Raw genomic sequence first — 11,666 nt, 5'->3', positions numbered from 1 at the left:
CTCTAACTGAAAAAGCTGCAATCATCGGCACCTGACACCAGTTGCTAACCCACCTCCAAACCTCCGAAGCCGCCGAGCACTCTAAAAAATATGGTCCACCGATTCAGGCGCCGAGCCACAAAGCCCACACCTACTCGGTTGAATTTGAACATTTCTCCTAATTAACGCATCTTGAGTAGGAATTATGTCCAATTTCGCCCTCCACACATGGATTTGACACTTAGACGGAACCCATTTACACCATTTCATAATAAAAATATTTCTCACGTCCATACTTGAGGTCATTAATTTCTTTACCGATTTTACCGAAAACTCGCCTGACTTATCTCCCAGCCACTTCCAAGAATCAATTCCAGTTTTTCAAACCGCCACCACTAACCGTTTCAGACAATCTTCCCATTCTTTTCTCTCAACATCGGATGTCGGTATATGAGACCAATCCCATTGCCAGACAAGCTGGTTGCCATACCACCAAAATCTCTCCTTAACTTTGTAAGACTTGTTCTTTTCCAACCTATAAATATTAGAAAATTCAACTTGAAATTTAGAGTTACCACACCAGATGTCCGACCAAAAACATATGGCCTCGCCATCCCCAAGTACTCCTCTAACAAAGTCATGAACTTTCAACCCATCCAAAGACAATTTATTCACCACATCGGCAATGTTCTTTCAAGTTCCGGTAATGCTTTTATGACTACACATTGTCTAAACTTTTCTAAATAAATGATTAATTAAAAATAAGTTAACGAAAATTAACTTTTTTTTTCTAACTCTATTTTTGGAAAAAAAAAAGAAAAGATCTGTTTATTGGTTTAGCCCCAAAAAGTCTGACTCATAAATACATGATCCTAGATATGTTGACTAATTTTTAAAAATTTTAAACACCACACATATTTTCACAGCCGTAGGATTTAAATTTTAAATCAAATGAGTTGAGAGAACAATCCGATACCGTGTACCGCGACACACCAGATTCATCTGTAATTTGAAATCACTCCCTCTTCAATAAAGAGACGTTATAGCTTTTTTGTCATTTTCCATTATTCTATTTCTTTCTTTATCATTTCAAAATTTAATAATAATAATAATAATAATAATAATAATAATAATAATAATTACATTAAATTAATAACCTAGCTTCTGATTGAAGATCATCAATGCCACCATTAAAGCTTCAGGCTTCTCTCAAAATCTCTGAAAATTCGATAATTGGAACCTGAATTGATGAACCCCAGTTGCCGATTTTGTTCGATTCGTGTTTAGGTAAAGTTTTTTGATCTTGGGTTTTTATATTTATATGTGGGTTTGCCAAAGATTTGATTTTTAACTTGGTTACATTAGGTATCTTTTTCATGTCGAACGGGTTGATCTTTAACTTCAAAATTAACAATAATCGGGTAGCCAGAATGTTAACTAGATTGATTATTAATAATAAAAATATTACGAAACAGAAACCCGCAAGGGTCTTGAATTGTTGGTGTAAAGTAGAGTTGGAGTAACATTTGCGGTTCACAAGTTTTTGACTTAATGAACAAATTCAACCATTTAATTATGTTTTTACCGAATCGGGCTTGGGTTTGTTTACGTTTGATGAGTTTGTGAGAATCTTCTGTTTTGGGTTCCGATTATTGTAAACCGGTTAACTGACCAGGTTTGAAACCGATTATGTAGAAACCGGTTTGGAACTGATTGAAACCGTAGGTTTGGAACCAGTTTGTAATTTTCTCCACCAAAACCAGTTTCAAACCGGTCAACTGAACCGAAACCGATCATAAAGCGGTTTTGGCTTTTATTGACCAAACCGAACCGGTTTCAATCCAAGTGGTTTTGAGTTTTAAACTGGTTTGCGCACCTCTATTATGATAAATTTGATTGTTATTAGTATCGGTACGCATATTATCAGAGCCCGGTTTACATTTCTATAGGTTGTAATCCCCTATTGGATGGAGTGAAATTCGGTCTTCCGTAATCTTATAATTTGTTAAGCAATATGCCGAAGGTGTAGTTTTTTTTCCGTTTATGATTGCTTGTTATGTGGTCAATTTGACTGTATTTGTGTGAAGTTAATGGTGAAGACTTTGAATGTATATCAGTATATATGTTTGTCGTGATTGCAAATGTATACAAGTTTACTCATTTCTGATAATTTGTTGGACATTCATTACATGTTCTGCAAATTGTCAAATAGTGGCTTCTAGTTAGTGTCAAACGAGTTAATCTTTAACTTCAAACTGACAATGATCACGTAGCTTTCAGCCATAAGATCGATCGCCCAAATTTCATCTAGATAAATTATTCCTAATAAAAAAAATTCAAGACAGAAATCCACAAGAGTTTATGCCACTTTTAAGTTTTTAAACACTAGTTTTGACTTTATGAACAAAAGTCAACCGTGTATGTGATGACAGTATTGAAATTCACAGGTGGACTTTGGTTTTTGTACAAAGTATTATCAGCAACCGCTCTTAAAGCGTACATAACGAGATGGGTGCTCATAAACATGGCTCAAAGGGTAGCGGTAGTGGCGGTTATGTTGGTGGTTTTCTCCATTTATTTGACTGGAATGCGAAATCTCGCAAGAAGTTATTTTCAAACAAATCAGAATCACCAGGTATACAATCAAGATCTCTAAAGTTGGCAAAATGGATGGGTCGAGTGGATTGACTAACGTTTGATCCGAAGCACCATTTCTCCAAATATTTGAACTTGTTTATGTAGTGTAAGGATCAAATACAAATGCTATTTATTGTGCAAAGCATACGAAATGAATGAGCAAAAACACACGGTGGCATTTCTGTAAATACCCTACGCTACAACAAAGCTGAACTAGAGTAATACTAATTGCGCTAGTTATAAATTGTAGCGTAGTTGTAAATACTCTAGCTCAGTTTTGTTGCAGAATAATTATTATTACTTTCACAACAAGATACAGTTAGAGTAATAATCATTACACACGTTGCGTAATTATTATTACTTTACTTGTATCTTGTTGTAGCGTAGTTACTCTATTCTGAGAATAGTTATGAAAATGCCACTGCATGAATTTTTTTCTTCATTGCGTACACTTCACATGTTTAAACTTTAAACTCATTTGTACATGATCTCAACCCTTTTCATATATATAGCTGGTATGCCAAATATGATTACAATAATTATATTATTCTCATATCTTTTTATTTATGTAGAACAACCGAAGCAAACAAAGAGAACCGATGGCAACATGCCCGTGACTCGTTTCAGTGTGGTATGTACTTCTTATACTTACAGTTTTGACATTGTGAATGAAATGTTACATCTTTAAAAAGTAAGTCAAAGTCAACTCTTATTGTGTATAGATGGATGAAGATGACATGATATGTGGCATGGGTATGAAAGGAAGTAGTGATTATAGTTGTGCAACTTCAATAACCGATGAAGACGGTTATGGCACGAAAGCTCCTAGTGTCGTGGCAAGACTTATGGGATTGGAATCATTGCCAACCGGTAATTTCTCCGACACATATTCTAACCCGTCATTTGACTCTCAGTCACTTAGAGATTCATCCACGAGTTACATTAGAAAAGACCCGGAGTGTGACCAAATTGACTTTCAAATGGAGCCTGTTTATAGACCTGTAAAAGTCAACCCTCAGAAGACGTTGACCGGTAGAGCGATTGAGAAGTTTCAAACCGAAACTTTACCGCCAAAGTCTGCTAAACCGATCCCGATTACGCGTAATAATCTCCTATCCCCGATTAAAAGCTCGGGATTCGTGTCATCCAGTACTCCTGCGCGTATAATGGAAGCTGCATCGAAGATACCTCTCGTTGGATCATCATCATTATCATCATCACAATCAACTTCAGTTCCGTTTAAAGTGAAAATTTCACGCGATAAAATAGAGAATTCAACTAGAAAACCCCAAATACCCGAGCCATATCGAAGGTCAACAGAGTCAACAAAAGTCAAGAATGTTAAAAGTCAACAATCTTCAGAACCAAAAAAGTCAATCTCATTAGCTCTTCAAGCCAAAGCTAATGTTCAAAAACGCGAGGGACAGAATCACCGAGCACAACCGGTCAAAACTCAGTCAAACCCCGAAAGAAATCCACCAAGAAATCATGCTACTTCAAATGTACTAAAGCAGAACAATCAGAAACAAAATAGCTTACTTGACCGAACAAAGTCAACCACAAAGTCTTCATGCTCTACAACCAGTCAACAACTGATAAAGCCCGTTTCTCAGAAACCGACTCATAAAAAGGAGCCGTACTCCACGACCAGAAGAAAACGCTCTATGGAAGAAAGTGATCATACTAACAATAGTAAAAATAACCGAAGTAACCGAACTGATGTTGTTTCGTTTACTTTCACAGCTCCGATTGCACGCCCCGTGATCTGCAACAACGTGCTCGTGTCCAATAATGCTTCAAACTCAACATCTTTGACCCATAATCTTATTACCAGTGATGGCTTAAGTGTCCTTTTGGAGCAAAAGCTAAGAGAACTTAACTGTAATCCCGAGCCCGTGTCTCAAGATTCGGTTTTGGCAACTGAAACCGAGGTTACCGATGATTCGAGTCACGTGTTTTCTGCATACAAGCCTGATCAGGTATGCATGTCATCTACATTATACATGTTTCTTGCAGTTAAAATATGGCTACTTGTAAAAATAGAGGTCTAAACGAACCTAGTTGCTCTTGAGCTACTCGAGATCGGCTCGCTAGAAGTTTGAATCAAGCTGAGCTTATACGAGCTCAAGCCTAAAAAGAAGTTTTTTTAAAACAAAGCTCGAGCCCAAGCTTTACTAATCGAGCGCCGGTTTGTGAGCCTGTTATTTACATAATTTATATTCAATGTATTAGCTATACGTTTATATAATAATTATTAGGGTTTGGATCAAATACAAAATTCTTTTATCGTGAGAAGTGTACAAATAACTAGAGTAATTATGTTAACACTAGAGTAATTATTATTACACTATATTTTTTTTTGTAACATAATTACTCTAGTTCTTTAATTACTCTATTTATTTGTATGTTTAGTATGTTAATTTTATTTGTACCGGATCCCAATCCATAATTATTATTATAAGATAATTTTTTATAAAAATAACTAAATTATATATTTTGTGATTTTACAAATTATAATTAAAAATATATATAAAGTTTTAAAAAAATATATAAATTAGTTAATAAATAATAAACGAGCTGAGCCGGAACCGAGCTCAAGCATGAAAAATTACTCATGAGCCGAGACCGAGCTTTAAATTAGAGCTCACACTGAGCCGAGCTCTTGTAAGTTAACTGATCTCAACCCCGAGATTTACTTATTAGCCCAGTTTTTAAATAGTTTTTATGCAATATATTAAATATATGTTTTTATAATTACTAAATAATATGTATTAGATAATATATGCTATGTTGTATATAAAAGTTAATTAGGATATATTAAAAATAATTTTAAAAAATATATATTAACTATTAAATAATAAACGAGTTTTGTTCATCCGAGCCGAGATTAAGCATTAAAAAACTGTACTCACGGGCTAAACTTGAGCTATTAAATTTTAAAATAGAGATTGAATCAGGCTGAGCTTGAGCTCGGACTCGACTCATTTACACACCCTAGTTATAAACACTAAATTTGATCTTTGTGATGTTTTTAGGGCTTGGACCTAATCAACAGAGACGATTCGAGTTACGGGCTTTCTTCATCCGATCCTCGCGAACCGATGTTTCGTGACTACGAGTATAGAAAATATCTGTTCGGTAAACAACCGAGCTCGAACTTGGTACTCGAACCGTCTTTTATAACCGAAAGTTGTAACTCTTCATATACTGTTGATAGTTGCTTGCAAAATTCGGCTTCGGTTCAAGCCCGGGACCTGATCATTGATGCACCGAGCCCGATGGATGTTGACACCGAGTTACTTGACTCGGCTTCTTCGGTCCAAACGGGTACCAAGTGGGAACCGGGTTATGTTGCCGAAGTGCTTGCAAATATTGAGACCATGTTTATTGATTTCACAATCGGTAAGACTCGAAAGCCCGTGAACCCGCGTGTGTTTGACCAGTTAGAAGTTGGTAAACCGAGTGAACAAGTGCATAAGTTAAGGCGCGGGCTCATGTTCAATTGTGTGAGCGAGTGCGTGGAGACGCGGTGCAGGGTGTGGGCAAAAGGGCTAGCCGATGTGACAAGACCCGACCGGTTAGCTCAAGAAGTGTACCGAGAGATTCAAGGGTGGGAAGATATGAAAGATAGTATGGTTGATGAGCTTGTTGACTTCGATATGAGCGGTCAAAGTTACAAAAAATGGCTCGATTTTGATGTCGAAGCGTTTGATATCGGGGTCGAGATCGAATCCCGGTTGATTGATTATTTGATTGATGAAATAGTTGATGATATCTTGGTTCTTTGAGGAGACTTGTTTTTTTTGTTAATTATATTGCATAGTTTTTTAAAATGTAACAACGTGTAACTTGCATTGCAATTTATTGGTATGGTAGTTTTGGGTTACTATGTATGCATGTTTGTTTGAATCTCCTTGTGGGGTAAGAACAATTTTGGTAGAAAATTGTGCAATTATGTGATGTTTAATGTAATCATTGAGTATTTATAATCTCATCGTCATTATATTCAATATATCCCATCAATAGCAAAGCTATGGTAGGGTCTGAGAAGGGTAAGATGTAGACAGCCTTACCTCTACCCTATGAGGATAGAGAGGTTGCTTCCGGTGAGACCCTCGGCTTGATAGACGATAGTAGTTTTGCATCAAACCTTGGACATAAGGCACATAACACTCAATCATCGGGACAACGACTGATTGGTGCATGTACCATTGTCTTTCGGCTATCAACGTCACCACATGGTGCTTGATTAACCTTCCGCCACTTTTAATGTTAATTTTAAGAGATTAGTAAAATAACGTCAAAATTAGTGCAATTTCACTTTTGCCCACTAGAGGGTTCACACATATATACATTATATGCACGCACCGCAAACAGGACGTTGAGTATTTATAATCTATAATCATATATATGTTTGTTTATATCTCACCTTTCACAAACCCTTTTAATAGCTTAAATAACTGTTGTTGGGATTTTAGTATGATTGATTGAAATGTGCAATTTCAAAATTGTAAGAACATGTCTACGTAGTTTTTGTTTACATTTTATATACTCGTGTCATATAAAAATTAACTATGTGTACTTTAACTGCATAATTCTGTCATGTTGGGGGAGTTTAAGGAATGGAAATAGGTTTGAAGGAGAGGTTATCAACGGAACATGCGACTATGATTGTTTTATGCATGTTTTTTGTATTAGTAATTCTGGTTGGCGATGTTGTTATGCCTAGAATTAAATTGATACTCTCTATATTGATCTATACCTATCTACTCTTGTAAGGATCTGTCTGGTCTAATACCTAACGCGACTCGCTCTACCTGTAAGGGGTGAGCATAAACTGAGTAAGACCCGTGAGACCCGAACAGATCGGACCCGGTTATTTAAAATAGAGCCTTGGGTATTGCGAGTAAGACCTGTTTTCTCACCCCTTTTTGGAAAAGGAAATAGTTTTGTTTGGAATCGGTTACAACTTACAATCAAGGATCAAAGACAACGAATTTCCAGCCATGAACAACTCGTAGTTTCCATGTTTAAACCATTTTTATATATATGAATTATGGTTATTTTCTCTTGTAATTCATCAGAAATATAAAAAAAATCCGTGACATACCAAATACGTTTCGTAACATGGTATCAAAGTATTGTTTATGATCCTCAGATCGTCTATGTGCCAGCAAAAGCGGTGGTGATGGTTGCAGATTTGGTTGCGGTAACCATGGTTCGCATAATGGAAACGACGGTGGTTATCGGAGCAACGACAGAGAAGAATGTGACCATTGTAACAATGAAGTCCCTGGCGATGAAGGTTTTGGTGGTATTGTAGGTAACGGTTGCTAATCATGAAAAGCATGATAAAAAGTGGAATTTTTGATTGTGGTGCCACTGATATCATGTCTTATGAATTGTCAGATTTTATCTCGTCACCAAAACCAACGAAGACACACATCCAAACTACAAATGGAGGGATAATGGTTGTAAGAGAATGGGGAACGATTGGGATTTCACCGACATTGAAATCTCTCTAATTGTATTTATGTTCCAGCGTTATCACATAAACTATTATAAATAAGCCACATGACAAAGGAACTCAACTGTATTGTCCTAATGCATCATACTTTTTACATTTTACAACATATCAATACGAGAGTGATCATTGGGCGTTGCACTGAATGACAAGGATTATGTTATATGGACGAGGTGACTCAACAAGGTACTGCGATATTAGCTCATGGAACTACAAGTCAGGAAGCCTGGTTATGGCATAGACGCCTAGGACATCCATCCACAGGGTATTTACACATTCTATTTCCTAATATTTTCCTTTCAAATAGTTAGATAGACTATGAAACATGCCTGCTAGCAAAAACCCATCGATCAACTTACAAAACCAAATAACACAAAAGTTGACTTACTTTTCCCTGATCCATTCAGATGTTTGTCCAGCTCCTGTTACAGGGGACAAAATTTTCGGTATTTTTTACTCTTTATTGATGATATAAAATGCGTGTTTGTTTTTCACACAAGATCGTGCTTTAAATTTGTAAAAATGATTTCTAATAACGCTAAACCACACACAAATAAGCAAGTGTACCTATCGTATAAGTAGGATAATGTTGGTAAGAACCAAGCATCAATCCAAGGACACATAACATTTCTAATACTGTATCTTTGTTACTAAATTAACCGTAAGTAATATTCATTAAAGGTTGTTTTAAACTAATTTTTTGTTTTGATTTTAAGTTAACATAGGCAAGTAGACGAATTTTAGACTAGAGAATCAATATATGAAGGTTACCATCTAAATCAAGAATTTACTAACTCTTTTTGATGATTAATATTATGAACATGTGACAAACTTTTTTTTAAGAGTATAAGATAGAATAATCCCTCATTTCTAAAATAATTACTTTATGACATAAAAGAAAGCAGACTGCATAACTTCATGTCTACCACTGGAATGCTAATTTAATTAATCAAGTAGTTTTAGTGAAATATAAAGATTAGGATTAACTTCGATTTCTCAAACACTAACCCTAACAACTTTTAGGGAACTATAGTTTATTCACACAATCCCCCTTGGTTGATTTAAGTAGATTATTATTACAAATTCCTTTAACATATAATCTCTTCAACTAGCATGGCAACCTAATGAATCATACTTAACAATTTTATTTTAGAATTACCAAAATTAGAGAAATTGATCATAGCATGTATCTCATCTTTTCAAAGTCCAATACAAGGAAACATGTTTTGGATAAAATATCAATATTTTTTTTTACCATTTCTAGTCTCCAAAAACATTAGTGAATCATTAATGATTATAAAAGTTTGTATTAAATATATAAATCATCTATCTTGAATTAATGGATTAAGGCGACAAAACATGTTTCATCAAAAGATAATTGCAAAATAATCATTACCTCACCAAAACTAAATCACATATTCAATGCAATCATCCTGTGTTAAGTTTCATCATAGATTTAGATGGTAAATGAAAGTTTAGCTCATAATGAGCATACTGATAAATGTCAAAGAAGATGAAAATGTCATATACATGATTTAACTAGAACAATCAAACCAAGTTATTGACATATCTTTTTCTAAGATGATGTTGGATGCTTTCAAGCCTTCAAACTCATGATTGATCTTCAAATTGAGAGTAAAGTGAGTGTTTTAAGTGATAATCGCATCCAAACCCTCTCCAAGCACACCCAAAGTAATGAGACATGCAAACTATTTATAAGCTGTCTGGATAGGCAAGGTGACCATGCGGGTGTGCTAGGTGAGGCACAACCCCATGTTTTTTTCACCATATTTTGTCTTTTTTCTTGGAAAGGTGACCACGAGGGCGTAGTTAGTGAGGCACCACCCCATGCTTTATTCATCAGATTTTGTCTATCTTCTAGATGATAGCCATGGGGGCGTGGCCCAGGCACGGGGACGTGCTTTGCTGACTGATACACAATTTCTTTATTTTTCTTCTTTTTTCTTCGTGTATCCCCTCGTTTTTTTGTTTGAGGCAGGAATAAACCTAAAAATAGAAAATAACATAATAAATAGCTATTTGAACTAAATATTATCAGAAAAGTGTTATGAATACATTTTAATATAGTGATTCCCCACATGCATAACCTCCATCTATTCATTACCTTTGTATTAATCCAATGTCCTTATAAATAAGATGTATCTTGTATTTGGTTATAAACATCAATAAGAAACAATATCTTTTTCTCTCTATTCTCTCTATTATTATATGTATATATGCTCATACTAATAGGCCATTGTTACATAACACGTTATCAGCACGAGTTCGCTCGTTCTCTGATTTCGTCACGCTTTGTATTTCGAGAAGTATGTTCTGTGATATGCTGGCGTTTCATTCAGTCACTCGACTGCCTTCACAAAAGCTAGGTACAAACCAAACTTCTCTAATAGTTAATTGAAAACCCAAAATCGATTTATGGGTAAGTACTTCTGACATACAGATGTTCTATTTAAGAAGGGAAACAATTTTTATAGTTAATCACTAACTATGGCTTCAGCTGAAATAGAAGAACTCATGTGTGTTAATAATTTTAGTTTGGTGAATGACAATATACGGAAAAAAAACCTACGACTAAATTGATAATTGTTAATAATTTTAATTAGGTTCCTATGGGAGAAACCACTATAAACTGTTTCAATATTTAACTAGATTCAATTGATCAAATACATAATTTCATAACATCTTTTATATTAATTAATTAAATCATAGTTAATGATCATCGTTCTATTTTGAAAGCATATATTTATAAATCTCATGAAAAGTCTAGCGACATATACTTTTGAATATTATTTTTAATGGATGATTTAGATTGTATTATATTCATTCGTTAATTAACATGCAATAGATTTTTGAATGTTTTTTCATAACTGTTTCTTGAATAAAATCTTCTTTTAGGAGATTCTTATATGGAGCTACATAATTTTGTTTTTGTTTTATAAATCAACTTGTGTGTGATGTTTTGCTCAATTTTATAAAACCATACTAGAAACAAATAGAATTCCTTTTGTTCATTGTTAGACTTTACAGATCATGGAGTCATGCTAAAGATAATTATATTCGTTTGCTAGCTTAAAGTAATGTTTGATAAATAGAAAAATAGTTTTAAAAAAATATTGATGAACTAGAGTATATGATTTCATTATGTTAAAAATATTGATGAACTAGTGCTCTTTTATCTCATTTAGAAATAACCTGATGATAGTTCATCTAAAAGACTGTTTAAAAGCGGATTTTGTTTCAGCTTGTTCGGTTTGCATGAATTATTGAAGTTTGAATTTGAATAGTGTAAATAAAACTTTTTCATTTCTTTTTATTTGTTACGATATATGTGGAAGTCATCGCATGAATATTTTATTTTAACTTCATTTATGAATTTATAAGATTTAAATACTTCAATTCTTGTGGAAGTCATCGTATGAATATTAATACTTTAACTTCATTTAAGAATTTATAAAATTTAAATACTACAATTCTTTGTATAGAAGCTCATTATGGTTTATGACAC

General features: G+C 34.4%; 1 protein-coding gene across 2 annotated transcripts; it reads left to right on the top strand.

The window, feature by feature from the left end:
- Positions 1-1,141: 1,141 nt before the first annotated feature.
- On the top strand, positions 1,142-6,415 carry LOC143529463 (uncharacterized). 2 transcript variants are annotated; one of them, XM_077025249.1, is made up of 5 exons: positions 1,142-1,266; positions 2,427-2,614; positions 3,189-3,247; positions 3,339-4,595; positions 5,652-6,415. In XM_077025249.1, the coding sequence occupies exons 2-5, from the start codon at positions 2,488-2,490 to the stop codon at positions 6,402-6,404; spliced, it is 2,196 nt and encodes a 731-aa protein (XP_076881364.1). In that variant the 5' UTR covers positions 1,142-1,266; positions 2,427-2,487; the 3' UTR covers positions 6,405-6,415. The 2 variants fall into 2 exon arrangements, with proteins under 2 accessions (XP_076881364.1, XP_076881363.1); XM_077025248.1 differs by lacking the exon at positions 1,142-1,266 and having other exon boundaries at positions 2,415-2,614.
- The last annotated feature ends 5,251 nt before the right edge of the window (positions 6,416-11,666 follow it).

Source organism: Bidens hawaiensis, unplaced genomic scaffold (genome assembly GCF_021521415.1).
Source record: "Bidens hawaiensis isolate Kalapana, Puna unplaced genomic scaffold, B.hawaiensis_p1.1 tig00008556_1, whole genome shotgun sequence".
Lineage (NCBI taxonomy): Eukaryota > Viridiplantae > Streptophyta > Magnoliopsida > Asterales > Asteraceae > Bidens > Bidens hawaiensis.
The sequence above is the reverse complement of the archived record's forward strand: the minus strand, read 5'-3'. Positions and strand labels throughout refer to the sequence as shown.

What these genes read in the sequence shown, in the direction of transcription:
- LOC143529463 (XM_077025249.1), top strand. Translation starts at nt 2,488, where the DNA reads ATGGGTGCTCATAAACATGGCTCAAAGGGTAGCGGTAGTGGCGGTTAT. An exon ending in CCGTGACTCGTTTCAGTGTG is followed by an intron (nt 3,248 to 3,338) that starts GTATGTACTTCT and finishes TATTGTGTATAG; the next exon opens with ATGGATGAAGATGACATGAT. An exon ending in CTGCATACAAGCCTGATCAG is followed by an intron (nt 4,596 to 5,651) that starts GTATGCATGTCA and finishes TGATGTTTTTAG; the next exon opens with GGCTTGGACCTAATCAACAG.